This window comes from Tubulanus polymorphus, chromosome 1 (genome assembly GCF_964204645.1).
Source record: "Tubulanus polymorphus chromosome 1, tnTubPoly1.2, whole genome shotgun sequence".
In the NCBI taxonomy this organism is placed as follows: Eukaryota; Metazoa; Nemertea; class Palaeonemertea; order Tubulaniformes; family Tubulanidae; genus Tubulanus; species Tubulanus polymorphus.
Genome location: NC_134025.1, coordinates 5,089,893 through 5,105,526, shown reverse-complemented (window position 1 = coordinate 5,105,526; position 15,634 = coordinate 5,089,893). Strand labels below are relative to the sequence as shown.

At 36.6% G+C, this 15,634-nt stretch overlaps 4 protein-coding genes across 4 annotated transcripts; 2 read left to right on the top strand and 2 right to left on the bottom strand.

The window, feature by feature from the left end:
• Positions 1-326: 326 nt before the first annotated feature.
• Positions 327-2,562, bottom strand: LOC141911421 (c-Myc-binding protein-like). The gene is made up of 5 exons (XM_074802439.1): positions 2,443-2,562; positions 1,929-2,001; positions 1,763-1,811; positions 1,521-1,650; positions 327-1,422 (listed from the first exon to the last, which is right to left on the bottom strand). Exons 1-5 carry the CDS (start codon positions 2,455-2,457, stop codon positions 1,396-1,398), a joined length of 294 nt encoding a protein of 97 aa, XP_074658540.1. The 5' UTR covers positions 2,458-2,562; the 3' UTR covers positions 327-1,395.
• Positions 2,563-3,841: 1,279 nt separating this feature from the next.
• LOC141915502 (thyroxine 5-deiodinase-like) lies at positions 3,842-4,501 on the top strand. Its single transcript, XM_074807067.1, has one exon. It carries the CDS (start codon positions 3,842-3,844, stop codon positions 4,499-4,501), a length of 660 nt encoding a protein of 219 aa, XP_074663168.1.
• An 897-nt stretch (positions 4,502-5,398) lies between these two features.
• LOC141915501 (sterile alpha motif domain-containing protein 15-like) lies at positions 5,399-6,662 on the top strand. The gene is made up of 3 exons (XM_074807066.1): positions 5,399-5,563; positions 5,757-5,855; positions 6,468-6,662. The coding sequence occupies exons 1-3, from the start codon at positions 5,399-5,401 to the stop codon at positions 6,660-6,662; spliced, it is 459 nt and encodes a 152-aa protein (XP_074663167.1).
• Positions 6,663-8,703: 2,041 nt separating this feature from the next.
• LOC141911393 (transmembrane protein 229B-like) lies at positions 8,704-10,315 on the bottom strand. The gene is made up of 2 exons (XM_074802405.1): positions 10,236-10,315; positions 8,704-9,417 (listed from the first exon to the last, which is right to left on the bottom strand). The coding sequence occupies exon 2, from the start codon at positions 9,415-9,417 to the stop codon at positions 8,890-8,892; it is 528 nt and encodes a 175-aa protein (XP_074658506.1). The 5' UTR covers positions 10,236-10,315; the 3' UTR covers positions 8,704-8,889.
• Between the last annotated feature and the right edge of the window lie 5,319 nt (positions 10,316-15,634).

The window sequence follows — 15,634 nt, the reverse complement described above, 5'->3', positions numbered from 1 at the left end:
ACAGCATCGTTTGATAGTATTTTAGCAACGAGTGAGTGATTTAAAAAATTCTAATTATGCACAAACCATTACAATTTGACCAGTCCGTATGACTGCAGCTATCTCGATCTAATCTATTCAAACAAATGGCACAAAGAGGGTCTTGTAATCTATGTGGGGACATACATTACATACACATGTAATTTGGCGCAATCTTCTAACTAGTCATTTGAAACTAATGGGTCCAGTAGAGATGTCTTAATATATTGTTAATTGTTCTCCGTCAAATTTTGGAGTTTATCTCGTCTTACTACAAAAAAACAAGCTATTCAAGGTTTTGTTTCAAGTATAAAATACGCAACATTTATTAGATAATAATTATCAGAATTTACAGCAGATAAATCGACTGTTTCACTTATAAATTACGTTTTTTTTTTACAAAATAAATATAAGCTGATTTATATATATTACTGTAATGCTGCTTGCATCATGTAACAATCACCAGTACCGATCACAACTGCATCTAAAAAATTGCACTTACTGACCAACTTGACTCCAAAATATACGAATAATTAAATGAACTGGTGCCACATATCTGTATGACATTTGTTTCAAACCAAAATTTTGACTAAAATATGATGAATTGGTGCCATACAACTGAATCATACGAATAAAAAAATATAGCTAATGAATAAAGCACAAACTTGTGACCCCTCCTTGTTCACATTTTTCACGAGAATATACGAAAACCTCAAATAAATACGTGGAGAAATAACATTTAAGGCTAGGTCTTTCTAATTGAAAATGAAATGATAATTAAATGAAGCCTCGTTCAGACATCGTTTTTCATAGAATTTAGATAATTCTGAGCATATGTGGCGAAAAAATAACAGAAATATAGATAGAGCATTTTAATCATTGAATATGACAAATGTAAATTTCTAAACATCTTAAAAAATCAGCACAACAGAAATGAATATGGTTTATAATAGATATCTAGTGTCAGATGATTATGCTAGGCATGTCGACGATTTCATTTGAATTAATTGCTTCAGCTGCTAGGATAAATTCCAAGCGAACGGCAAAGTTAAAACATTCCAGCTTTCAGCATTGTCTTGTACATTTAAATTAAATATTTTAGGCTGATAATTTCATAAATGAAGGCAAATTTCAAACGCTGTGTAACCAAAATATGCTCCAGTAAACTTCTGACATAAACAACTCCTGTACCGGGTGCCGTTGGAACTTTTTTCCAAATTTTTGAAACGACACCAATAGAGACCAAATGTAGTCGTAATCTGAACATTCCTAGTAAACTAATTGATGATATGTACACACAGTGAAAATACTGGTAAAATGTTATTGTAGAAGATCTAAATCAGAAGTTCCGAGTAAAAGTAAATTAGTGGAATGCATCTATTCAGCTGCTGGCTCTTGTTGAAGCTGAAAAAGGCAAATAATTAGAAAAAATATATACATAAACATTGCATGTTAATGAAAAAGTTTTCAAGGTACTGTTGACTAAGATATTTTAAACTTACCTTAGCTTTGAGCTCATTGTTTTCTTCGGTTAACTGTTCAACTTTTTGTCTAAGTTCCGTGACCTCTAACCGAAGTGCTTCGACATCAGCAGTTTCTGGCCCACTAGCTCCGATATGCTGACGAAGAAAGCTTTAACGCTTGTTAAGGAATCAAATGAAGAGTCCATCATTGATTTTCATAAAATTCTATGTCAAGTGTTAGACTAACAACTATGTTGGTTCTGTTTTCGATAAAAGGATACTCTAAGGCATTGTTTGGTTTTTCGGGTTCTTCATATAACGTGACAAGTACTGAAAAGTATGTTTAGAAATTATAAAGCTTAACAAGGAAAAGGTGGTGCACCACTTTGTCATTGAGTTCATCTGTAATCAAAAACCAATCATGCATTCACGGATAGGATAGTCTACCTTTAGTTAAAGCATCTAGTACTCCAGCCTTTTCTAAGTATTTTCTGTACTCTTCCCGTTTGGAATCAGCAGCCTAAATTCAAAAAAGATTCATAGGTATCAATCAGTCATATCAAACTGCAGAGTGCGTGGAGGGTCGTGCGACGGAGGCCTTGGCTGGTCTAACTGCAGTTTAGGGAACCTTTTCAGTGGCGCTATAAAATTATAATATAAATGACAATAATATCAGAGTGTCAAAAAAGAACAGTGTTATGGTTAAGGTTAGGTTAGAGGTATATAACACTGCCTGGGGGACACCTAAATTGCAGTCGCTCAAAAGCCGCACTCCGCACACAGATTCCAGAAGCTCAGACTGGTCCTGGTGACTGGTCTGGACGTACGTTTTATTTTTTGGTAGTTAGCACAAGAGGAATTTTTGTACGATTATTATTCTTTTTTACCAATTTTGGGTTAATTTTGAATTGTTCAAGGTGAATTTCTGCTGTTGTAAATAAAGTAGATTAGATATACTTACTCTGTAAGTCGTCATTGTAGTGTTTGAAGAATAATAAACGCTCGAAACAATGACTTAACTGGAAAACAAACTAACGTTGCTAGTAGTAGTGGATCTTGCTGTTGGATCTAACGTTGGTCGTTAAGGCATGGCGGCAGCACCATACGGGCATCCATCGACGCGGTCTGGACAGCTCCGGGCAGCAAGGTGACATGGTGGCAGCACCGTACAGTTACCTGACAGAATTGCGCACCGCGGGCAGTCGAATTTAAAACAGTAGAACTTTAGTAGACTTGCAACAAGCCATGTGGCTTAGTTCCACTCGAGCCTTATCTTCGCCATCAATACTGGTTTTAGAAAACAAAAGATCTTGATAGCACCGTAGATACCACGGATCTTTTAGTTCTTTGAATGACGAAGATTGCACAAAATTTCAATATTTGGTTAATTTCTGGCAATCTTATCACTTGAGTATCATTTCGAACTATTGAATGTATTGTATTAAATGCATCATTCATTTTCCAAAAAGTCGACCGCCCTTTCTGCGATCGATTCCTCAAATTGACCGCCGATGCCTAGCAATTACCAAAAAGCTTATCACACTTCACATTTGTTTGCTAACGGGGAATCATTTAGCCCAGATTCGGTTACGGGTTCAATTGCCTCTGGCTAAATGATCTCATTCAAGCTTATTTCTCGATGACAAATGAGTGCTCTAGAAACGATCTCATTCCGACGCAATGAGGTTTTCGGAAACCGAATATCACCGATATATGATTGAAGAGGACCTGTTGAAAAAGAAGAAATTATTTTCGGATCTTCGAGTTCTTATATCCGCATCGGGATTGCAAGGAAAAGTAGGAAAAGTACAGCGTGGCTAATCTGAAGCTTCGGACAATTTAAACCTTTTGGAAATGCTGTTCTATGGAAATGGGAATAATTTATTACTCATTGGAAGAGATAGATTTCGCTGAGGCATACAGGTTTCTGTCTTAAGTTTTTATCCCCGGTATCTTCGCAGTTATACACACAGCATCTGATGAAACTGTATCCTGATGAATGATTCAGTGACATGATATCGATATTTGTTCGCACTTGGCCAGTTAGAAAATGATGACGTCATCTTGATCGAAACCAATAACACGCTGTAATTTTTAAGCTGATGTAATGATTGGAAGCGGCGGTTTTTGGCGCGCACCAAATACATATTGGGATCCAACATTGGAGACATCTCAAAAACCGTTTTCTCACAAGAAACATGGGAGGCTGGAATAAATTTGTATCGGACTTGTCGTCGGGCGTAAGACGTACATTCACATGGCTACGATTTTTCATCATCTTTATCGTCATTTGCTACATTCATTTGATGTTGTTTCCTATCGGAATATTTCCACCGATTCGCAGGGTTGCCGTTTCGAAAATGACCAACGTGGCTAAACGACAATACGAAAATTTCACTACTGAGGCGGCCGAGTCGCTGTTTTCGCTGGAAAGTTTTAAACTTGTACTGAAAACCCATTACTACGATACATTGAAATTAGCGCGCATAAACCAGGAAGCGCCTAACCCTACGGTTTTTGCTGTTGTAGACCAAAAACAAGCGAAACTGATGGATTACGCGAGAAACGGCAGACCTTTGGTGGTCATCTTCGGGAACTGCACCTGACCACCGTTTATGGATGCTTTGGAAGATCTCAGCAGAATGGCTTTTGATTTTTCTGGCGTCGTTGATTTCGTTTTAGTTTATATCGACGAATCTCATCCTACTGATCGCTGGCCGGGTTTTCGGAGCACCGGCCGGGAAGTAAACATGCACCGTACATTAAGTGATAGATTCGCCGCGGCGACGTTTATCATTGAAATGGGTCTACCGTTTTTTGTCGTCGTCGACGATCTTGACAATAATTGCATGCGATCGTTTGGTGCGGTGAATGAACGGATTTACGCCATCGTCGGCGGAATCATCAAATATCAAGGTGGAGTCGGACCATTCTCTTTCAATCCGAAAGATCTGTTGACTTGGCTTGAAACGAATTATCCCGTGATGGTGTGCGTAGAAAATGAAAACTTGGATGGATGATCTAAATAGCTTCAAACATTAACAAAATCTATCTTAAAAGTGTGTTGTGTCTTATTGTGTCCGAATTTAAATCAAGGTAATGTTAATATAGCCATCAGAACAAACTAACTAATGGAAATACCAAGAACCGCAGTAGTACGGTATTCGTTGATATTCTAATATGACGGATCTTTGCTCAACCCCTAGCAGGGAAGCGGAAATCTTGAAGAAATTGAATAATGAGTACTGAAAACTCGATTTTTTGTGATATTTGTGAGTCTAAGATATGTGTGGTAAGTTCATGTACGTGCATTCATGCAAAAACCTTTGGACAATTTGTCTTGTTTTCACACGAAGCTGTTAAGTTCAACGCATAGTCAATAGCCAACTCCAAATTCCCACTCCAAGTATTCTCCGTTAAATTAACTTAATGTATTTACATGTAATATAATTCTAGTCTCGAAAAATTGTCTTAAATATTCATTGTTGTGGGGTGATTTTTGGGGTAAATCGTTGCTCTTTAGGCTATCACTAATGCCTGATAGAAACAAGATAGAATACTTGCAGGAAGGTGTTCTATCGAATGCAACAGTGTGGCCGGCAAAATAGAAATCAGGCCACCGACATACTTCAATAGATCTGCCGGATAGTGACGATAAAAATCAGGTGACCTGCTCTCGTTTTAGTTAGGCCTTTCAGAATTTCGTTTGCTTCATCCTCCTAATTTTTGAGTCGGGTTTCGGATAGCGCCGAGTTCTGATTGTGATGGAAATCAAGCAAATAAACTGTACATTTGATACCTTTCACGCATATGCACTCGTCATACATTCGTCAGTCTCACAGGATATCGTGGTTACAGTAGTTAACGGCAACATTCCGTCAATGACGTTTCCTTGGTAAATGCAGGGATCCCGAAAGATGGCCCAACTTGCATCCACTCGAAAAAATCTCGAGAGAAAAGTCCAAGCATTGGTGCCTCACTGCGTCACTTGGCCCGAACAGCAGGTCGCGTGTTGGATCTCAGATCTAGGCTTCCCCCAGTACAAGGTAGCTTCGTATTTTCATATTACCGATAAACGCAAAGTAAGAAAATTCAATTAATTTAATCATACTGGATACAACGAACTATCGGTTATAACGAAGATATTTTTTGTTCCCGTGAAGTTCGTTGAGGTTCCACTGTATACCTAATATATATTTTGGATTCTGTTTGACCAATTAGTTTTAATGTGCTTAAAGCCGAGTTAAACAAATTTAGTTTTGGTAATAATTATAGCTGTGTTTTATCGATAATTTCATCAACGGCAAGAAACTGATATTTCTGGACATGTGCAGTCTTCCCAAGATTGGAATTACCGATTACGAACATATGAAGGTAATAATCGACAATACATTCCGAAGCTCGACGTTTTTTTAACCTAGTCTCACCCGTTTCGCAATCCAAAAAGATTAATCTCACTTTACTTTCACCGAGAATAATGTTATGATTAATTGATTACCAGGCCAGAAATTCTTCTTCGAAATTATTGGGAGGAAATTTTCAATGGTGCGGCCATTGAGGTTTTGCCATAACTAGCAAGGTTACGAGATTGCAGATTAAGCGAGCCCTCACCTAGAAATTGTTTAATTTGTCCAAGCTTTGAGATCGATTCTGAACAAATCTGGCCATGAAAATCGTGAAATTTATTATATACAAGAGGATATAGCATGTATTACGATAGCAACTTTTTAAATAATTTCCAATCCAACAAAAAAGTGCCCGACTGCCCCGTAATTCAAGTCTCAACAGGTTGGTGGTATATATTGAATATATCAAATGTATAATTTTCAGATCAAAATAGTTGTATATGTATATTTTTCTTCATCCCTACATTTAATCATCCTCTCATCTCCGCCAAAGCGAGTAGTAGACTACTAGTGACCATAAATTGCATCCCAAGTCGGAGTAGATATTCCTTGATCCTGAATAGAAAACTCAATGTTTTAGGTAATAACTAAGGCAATCAGAAAACTGTTAGGAATACCGACACCGGACATGTATAGGAGCATCGGCTTGCCGCGTCGGGAAGCACTGGAACTTTATCTGGAGGCGAAAAGTCGTACTGGTGTCAAGATAGACAAGCTGTCATTCTCCAGGTTTCTTCAAGACAACGCTACAAAGCTCCGAACTCACAAGGAATAGATATCGACGAACTTAAGATATATTTGAATTCAAACAACGTTTTTATTCAACAATTTACAAGTCAATAAAAACCGTTACCTTGTTTGTATGATTATTATCATCTCAATATCATTTGAATATATTATCAATCACTACTTACAAATTTACATACTACAATGTTTATGAACAAAGAATGTTTCTGAGATGGCTGTGTCCTAGCTGCCCCAAGTGTTCATCTAATAAATATATGAGCTAACCGAAAAGCTTTTTTCAACAGTTTTTTCACCTCCCACTTTTGGAAAGGAGCAGCGCAATCTGATTTATTCGCTTACAAGTACAACTCCATCAATTTGTGGTCATATACATTGGACCATGGACGTATAAACTAGTTTTTACATCCATGATTGGACCTATTAATTTAGGGGTGCCAACGTTCAATAAAAAACCTTCAAAACAATTCCATTTGTATCTATACACTGATTCAGACTCATGACGTTTTAACCTTTGACACAGTGTGGGGCTTATTTCACCGGTAATGAAATATTATATCACAAAAAATACAACGACAAAACAAGAAAAATGAATAAAATAAAAAAATGGAACAATTAACCATGAATACAGTGGAATCTCATTATGACTTCGGGACGACTTTATAAAAGTAAAATGACTTATCAAACCAAATTCATTCATGGGTGTGATGAAATGTTGGTTGAGGAAATATTTCAGCCCTTGACATCCGTTGTAATGAGGTTCCCCTAATCGGAAAACTTCGTATTAAATACATAAACTACGTATATATATTGAAAACCGGTTCTTCAGCTAAATCCTTGGTACACTGAAAACCTATTTCATAATATAAGCCGATCAGACCGGTAATCATTAAATTCAAAGTCTAGATTTACATTAGTCTTTGAAATAGAAATAAATTCATAATAATATTGATAGAAAAATTAATCATATTCGTTAAAAGTTACCCGGTAATTAAATATCTGAATGTGTCAAGGCTATTTGCAAAGAACCCCAAGAAAGAACACAGCTTGGTGACATCTGTCGTGGAATGATCAATATACATCAACTAACCATGAACAACCCTGGGAATACAGAAAATATATATTGGTGCTACAGGGACGGGAAAGTTGTTTTTCTTACTAACGGTGACCAAAATGACAGCCAATCACTCTAACTCAATAGCGGGTACACAAAACTAAACAAATGAAATGAATAAACAGAAAAGGCTGTCAGGGGCAAGGTATTAACAACTGAATAAATGCAATTACAAGAAATTCTGACTCGATGAGGTATTAATTAAAGGCTGATAGATGATACAAACGGATTTCTTGGTCATCATGGAGTGAAAATGTATCCAAAATTCCATATTAAATGCAGATATCTTCACAGATGAAACACGTGATTAATACCCATCATAAAAATGCTATAGCATTTACATTAAAAGATTAAGGCTAATCAGTTCAGGTTAAAAACATTTAGATGCAAAAAGATTCAACAACATATAGGCCTATAATACATGTATCATTACATGCGGTTACAATGGATTGTCAAAGTTTTAGAGACTACTATCATAAATACCAAACTAACAATTAGATGCATAAAGTTAAATGATAAAGCTGAATGACAATATAGGATTAAGACTAGAATAAAAGGCTACAGAGGCTACTTTTCTTGTAGTAAAATCACTAAGAAAATGTTATATAAGACACAGATCAAGTTTCTTTTAGGCGAGTTGAAATTTTGATTAGGTTTTGAATTTACCGGAATTAAGCTACTGAAAGAGTGGACCACTGATTTATTTCATAAACAAATATACCCATTGCAATCTCACTGGAAAAACTTCTCTCAAATACCAAAAAACTTGGGTCCAGATCCATAGTTCAAGTTCTAGGTCGACTCTCGAACGCTGCATTGAACACAAGTTTATCGTCTATACTAGCAAAAATGCAGAGCCTGATGCAGGTTTAAACTCTTCATTTTCAAGAAAGGTTTCTAAAACCTAGGTTTTGTTGAAAACCCGTGTTTCAAACGTAGTTTAGACGCGTAACCCGGGTATTAGATATGAGTATAGACAGGCTAGCAGAGTATGATACAAAAGTACATTTTCTTATATATTATTAGCTGGATCACTTTCGAGCCAATATTTAGCCTACTTGTAATTTCTCAAAATGACCCCTGAATGACAAAATTTCTAATGAACCTATGGTATTAGTACCTCTAGAGGTGGATATGTTATTTCTTAGCTGCTTTTCTGTTTTATATCACCATTTGCCTGATTTTCTTGCATTTCCTGTTGCTCATCTACGACATCCTGAGATGAACCCCATCTTAATTTAAGGGTATAGTGAATAAGGAACTTTTCGCTCAGTATAGAACCGATGTACCATAGAGGTGCGTATTCCAGGGTAACTAGTCCCATGAAATCTCCATCAAACGGGGTGTAGTCCCAGGGACAAGCGTCGAAATGTCGTAGAATATATCCGGTTGTAAACTCATAAGAATAAGTCCACACGAGGTAAATAAGAGCCCTTAATAAGAGCGGTACTCCTCGTGGTTTCAGCTGCATGTATAACTGTTCAATGAATAGAACACTGAGACCATACATCGGAAATGACCAGACACTTGTATTTCCGGGAAGTTTCCAGTTTATGTTCACAACGAATTCCCATGTAGCTGTGAACATGACTTCACACAGGTATCCGTGAAGGGCGTATATGTAAAGACGCCACAGAGTCGACAGGCGTCTTCCATTGGTTGCGTCGGCCATCTGAAATTGGATGATACAATAAGTGAAAAACTGTGTAGCCTGGATCAGACCTCTCTTTCACTTAAGCTTGTGGTGAACAACCCAAAACTTGTATTTCAAAATCAGCTACTTTTAGATGAAAAAATATCATGGCTAATGTACAAATATTTGCAACCAGGGCAAAAGGTAAGTTCAATTATTTGTGAGATTGTTGTTAAGACAGGGCTCTGCCGGGATTGGATTGGCGGTCATCCTTATTACCGAGATGATGTATTTTACCGAGATGAACCGAGATCAACCGAGATGAAATTAAATATAACATATTTATTTATTCCTTCCATATCGATTTTAACCATTGAAATCATATTATATCAGTAATAAATGCCTGCTGGGTTCATAGTTTACATATTTTGTCGGATATTTTTGGAAAAATAACTTTTAACTTTACCGAGATGAGATCGTCGATCAATCAAATTCAATGAAATTTTATTGCTAACCGAGTTTACGTTTTTTGAGTCAAAATTTTTTTAAATAAAAAAATATGTAAAATATGACTCTAGGAGGTATTTATTACTGATATAACGTGATTTCAAGTGTTAAAATCGATAAGGAATAAATAGATATGTTATATTTAATTTCATCTCGGTTGATCTCGGTTCATCTCGGTAAAATACATCATCTCGGTAATAAGGATGACCCTTGGATTGGTTGGGAAGATTGGAGAACGATTTGTCAACCAATTTTAAATTAATGTAGGCCTAATAAATTGATTTTAGATATTGAGCTGTTGATTGACAATAAACTGAAATAAATATTTTTCCAAAATCCGTCAAAGGTACCTTTTACGATTAAAATGTTTGAGTGCTTCGTAATGGCTCTTCCTTACGAGGTTTTTTTCTTTAGAGTCTATAACGTTTCATTAATCGACAAGAACACCACCTAGTGGACGAATATACTTCGGTTTTTGCTTGCCAGGGCGATAAGGAGTACGATCTTTTTCCTAGGGAAGAAAAGGCCATCCACTTGTTCTAGGAAAAATTAAGTGCTAATCGATTCGGAATTTTACACATTTTTTCATTCGGTACCATTCTGTGACAGAAATAGTTTAACACCCACCCTGTGAGGATGGGCTAGGTGCAAAGTAACAAATCTGATGATGCAGTGATGACGACGATAATAAGAGAAAAAACTTGCTGCTTATATTTCTCTTAAATCTCAAAATTCCTTAGCTCTGCTTCCGTATTGCATCCCTTTTCTCTCGTTAGTCTTAGTTTATGTAGCACCGGTAACCTTTTGTTTGTGATAAGTATATGTTTATAAAATCGATAAGGCCGTCGAATTTGAAAAATGTCTGTTTGAAGAATCAAATTCATGGGCTCTTCCAATTCAGACGTAGGCTACCAGCAGGCCTAGTTCTCGTAAAATTTTTCTTTTAAATTTAGAAATTATATTTACTTTTGAAGAATCCAGATATTCGGTACTATCTCAATTCAGAATCATCGGATTTTCTTAGGAAGTTTTTCTTAGGAAGTTCACAGGCTTTCGATCATCGAATTGAAAATCGTTTGAACGAGTAGTGTAAATATTTCTGTTTGTTTACAACATATTATTACTGATAATATAAATCATTAATCAATCGAGGCAATTCATATTCAGCAATCTAATCTTTAGATTTTCAAATATCTTAGATATACCAATTAAAAATATTTGAGTGTATTAATCAAAAGATTTTAGATATATCAATTTCATTTTTCATTTTAAAATCAATTTTCATTATACCTATAAAAGCATTTGTTAACAGTGTCTAAAGATTTGTCCAAGGATTAATTTTGATAGGTAACTTTTTGGTTTGTTATTTTCGTTGCTATAGCAACACAGCATCTATACAGAAAATTAGGCGTGGTTTTACACCACATCCCGAGGCTATAAGTCAAATCAACGTACATATTTATCAATGTGAAGCTTATAAGCTCACAGCCTTTTTATGCGTATTATAACTGGTTGAGCTCTACACTGATTTTCATCGCCAATCACGGATCAACAACGTTTTTCCGAGGTTATAATGATTCGCTCTAAGCAGTTGCAGGTCGAAAATCTTTAATATGTTTTCCTTGATAGCGGACTAATGTCGTTGGGATTAAAGATTCCGATATTTTTGCAAAGGTTACTAAACGATGGTGAGAGCGTTGTAATAACTCGCGTGCCCGTTGTCGTCTATCACTTTCAGTGCACCGTCATCTTACCGGTGCAACGATACTTGATGGAGAGATTCATCACGAGCAAGACGACAAAATATGTTATTACCAGTTGTAGTAGTGGGTTGCATTAACACAATAGTATTTCATATCGGTGTTTCATACCGTGTTTTCCCATTCGATTCTAGGTGGTATGCCGAATAGATAATGGCTAAAAGAAGATTTCGGCAAACAGTTCCCCGTCGTAGAAAGGGGTGCTGCGCTTATCTCCACCTTACTGAGGATAACGCAAGATTCATACTTTTAGCAATTGTTATGTGTATTTACATGGTCAGCGGTGCCACCGTCTTCATGTTTCTAGAGAGGCAAAACGAAATTGTCGAAAGGAATAAATATTATGAAGCACTGGAGAAATTCCACGAGAACAACCCGCATCTAAACAAGACGGAGTTTCAGGAGTTTTTGAATTTACACGCCGAAGCGAGTGTGACTGGTCTTCTTGTCGATAAGCGTAGGCGATGGGACTTCGCTGGATCTTTCTACTTCGTTGGCACAGTGGTTTCAACCATAGGTAGGTTTTATAGATCAATCTTAAATTAATACTTTCAGCAATGCCGTTCACTCAGTTGTTGTGTAAGTACAGCATTGTCCATCCTCTTTCACACAGTGTTAATTACAGCAGCCAAAATTAATCAGGAATTCATTGAAAATTGTCAGATTTGTAGGCGTAACTATTCAATAGTCGACGTCACGGTCGTCAACGTGGCACGATACAAAAAGAAAGGAAATACAACACCCCTTGAGTTCGACTCAACATCAATCTCGATATGTATGTTTCATACCTCATGACTTAGAGGTAAAAATCTGTCATGACATCAGCCGTATTGTGTATCAAAGAGAATTTTAACGATTTTGAATATTACGTTATCTCCGGTAATAAGCATTGGACTTATTGTCGACTATTCGAGTAAACACGTTCTGATTTCTGCATATCGGCGCTTTCTTAAAAAACATTGTGAAAATATGAGAATTTATTTAAATTTTGGCTTAAAATTACCCTTTTTGAACTTATTATCAACCCTTTTAACCAATAATTTAGATTCAATATAATGAGATTTGATTTGCATACGCACGATTGACTTAATGTATAAGGAGAAATGCACCACTATGCGCTAATGATGAAATACAATATATATGGACTGGTCTCGTAATTAGTTCCACGGCCATGAATTCGAATTCTATAATCGGTTTCTGCTTGACAAATGGCCATGCTCGTGGCAGTACAATTCTCAAGTAAGATTATCCCCACTGTTATATATATTGGAGACGAAATTCGTAATGGAATCGCGTAAAATTCAATTAGGCTTCCAATAAGCCATATACAGCGTGAATTGTAACGTGACCAGTTTTCACCTCTACCGAGTATGACAGTTGATGAATCTGCTTCAGTGTGGAAAATAATGATCATAATTTTGTTACGTATTGCTTATATGTTTCTGATTAATAGATAAATAAGATGGTCTTGAAGATTCTACTCCTATCTTTATTCACCTCCCTCGCCGAAATTCTTGATACAATATTCTTTTTTTCTAATGGTACGAAGCATTTTTTGCACGTCACGTCCATCGGTAATTTGTTTCTGATTTGTTTATGGCCGTGTGGAGATTGAAGCATTTGCGCCGACTGATTAAAGGTTAAGTATACTGGCGGAGGGTCACACGCATCGCGAGTACGGCTATATACTAATAAGCACCCGAAACATGTTAAGCAGTTACGCCGACTAGCTCGCCAACTTCAAAGAATGTTCTCATTTATTTGCCATCCAACGATGCACACATTTAATGCTATATCATATTAGGATATAATTATAGTCTATATCCCTGTCGTTGGCCCATAATTAATACAGCGCTTCCTTTATGTACGTGTGGTTTATTGCTGAATGATGAAAAAGGAATTACTCGAGGCAGCGTTACTGCTGAATGCTTTTGACACCGTGATATGGTAAACAGTCCTGATATGAGGTCGTTTTCAATCACCCGGATGATAATAGTATTCCGTTTGTTGTCTGCTTCTCACTTGTCCATCGGTACCGGCTGATTTTCTTAACTAAGGCAATATTCTGCTTAACGTAAGGATCTCTAACAATTACTTCTGATAAATCGGGGAGCCACACCCAATATTCTAGTACTGTAACCGTGAATCTCGAAATGAGACCAACAAATAATCGAAGCACTTAACGACGAATAACCTATTTTGCTGATAATTGTACTTTCAAGAGCATTCTCCCATTCTCGAAGATCCAATACAGCAATTGTTAAAGATATAAATAAACCGTTTGATGAGATACAGCCAGCATTATCTTAAGCGACCCAAACCGCTGGGGGATATAAAACCTATCATCCAGGACATGATGGATATATTTCCGGGGACATACCTGTTTTCTCCTACCACGGGTGTTGTTTTTAACGGAATGACGCTAGTAATCAATCATAACGAGTTTTCAATCGCATACGACTATTTTCAGATGTTAGCATGATGACGACGGTATTATTACTGAAACAAACGGATTTCTTATTGAATCGACTTGTTTTGTGTTCTGAAATGCGATGAGATATGAATAGTGGCGACGTTAAAATGTCACCTGGTTGGAAATTCAGGTTTTGATCTTACTAGCGAAGGAAGGATAAAAAAACTTTAAGCTATCACTAAATAGGCATTGGTATGTCACATTGGGTTCGAAATGGGAAAACTAACGGAAATTACTATCAAAACTAAACTAGTTTCTTTTCCACAAGACACATACAAAGACCATATATTTCTTAATGTCACAACGAATCCAATATACACAATAGAAAAACGTAGAAAAGTAGAAAAATTAAAAGATTTGTATTATGATTTATACCCGGGATTATGATTATCTGAGATCCATTATCAAAATCAGAAATGATGCTTTGAAGCGGTTTTTTCAGATTATTATAAACATTAGTTTCTCTTCTTTAGGAATTGACTTACGGAGATTCTGAAAAAAGATCTCGGATAATGTTACATTGAAAAATCAGATCATCCAGCTCAAGGGTTCTGTACTGCCGACAGTATCGCTATAAAGTATGGTATAATTTATAGCTATGTAACGCTGCCGCGCTGCTGTGCCATTAGGAGCAGGTTGAATAGATGCTTAATTTGGCAAAACTACAGCAGATGTCGCGTAGTTGTTAACCAGATAGCAGAAAATATTCCAATAAATTTGCGCCGTGTACATCCACGTTCGATATATGGCGACAGAAATTCGATGCTCATGATAAAGGCAAAGGGGTGATATATACGATTTCAAAGCAGCTCTCGATAACGACAAAGCCGACAATCAAACGATGTAAGATAGATCGATCAATTTCGATCAGATCGCCACTTGATTTTCGATTGTGAAGACGACTTCACCGTATTTACGCATTTCAAACGGGTTGTCGTTGGTTGTACTGAGATAGACAAAAGAATCAATAGAAATCTAATTTTTTTCATTCACTTCATTCATTCATTTTTGAAATTCACCCAAATATCAAACATTTGAAAGCTTTTATTTTCAACATAAGTCAATTTCTGCGATAATAACATGAATATAAATACATTAGTGATTCGTCCCTATAACTGGCCTCGGGCTTAGAATTTTAAAAGAAGCCGCAACGTTTCCCGGATGCACCCATCATCAAGGGGAGCTGAGATTGCCGTCGACTTGAAGGATAGATAGAGACGGCTAGTCATCTGATAACCACTTCACACCAAACCTGATAGCAATCATATCCAACTGACTCATTCCATGGATGAAAAAATCATTCATCGTGGATAATATTTATTAAGACCCATTGATGGGATTTTTTGAATTGCGTTAAGTGTAAAGATATCAACGTAATTCACGTATCATTGATTATTTGAGAGCCACTTTTTCGTATTGAGATTTAGATTAGCATGTGTGCTTTTAGAGTGTTATATTCCAGATGGTGTGCGGATAAAGGTCCTCAAGTCTATGTTTCATTTAATGGTACTATGAG

Coding starts and splice junctions, on each gene's coding strand:
- LOC141915501 (XM_074807066.1), top strand. CDS start 5,399: ATGGCCCAACTTGCATCCACTCGAAAAAATCTCGAGAGAAAAGTCCAA. Junction 5,564..5,756: donor ATATTACCGATAAACGCAAA/GTAAGAAAATTC, acceptor TAATAATTATAG/CTGTGTTTTATCGATAATTT. Junction 5,856..6,467: donor CCGATTACGAACATATGAAG/GTAATAATCGAC, acceptor TCAATGTTTTAG/GTAATAACTAAGGCAATCAG.
- LOC141911393 (XM_074802405.1), bottom strand. CDS start 9,417: ATGGCCGACGCAACCAATGGAAGACGCCTGTCGACTCTGTGGCGTCTT.
- LOC141911421 (XM_074802439.1), bottom strand. Junction 1,651..1,762: donor AAACCAAACAATGCCTTAGA/GTATCCTTTTAT, acceptor CAAGCGTTAAAG/CTTTCTTCGTCAGCATATCG. Junction 1,423..1,520: donor ACAATGAGCTCAAAGCTAAG/GTAAGTTTAAAA, acceptor TGCCTTTTTCAG/CTTCAACAAGAGCCAGCAGC.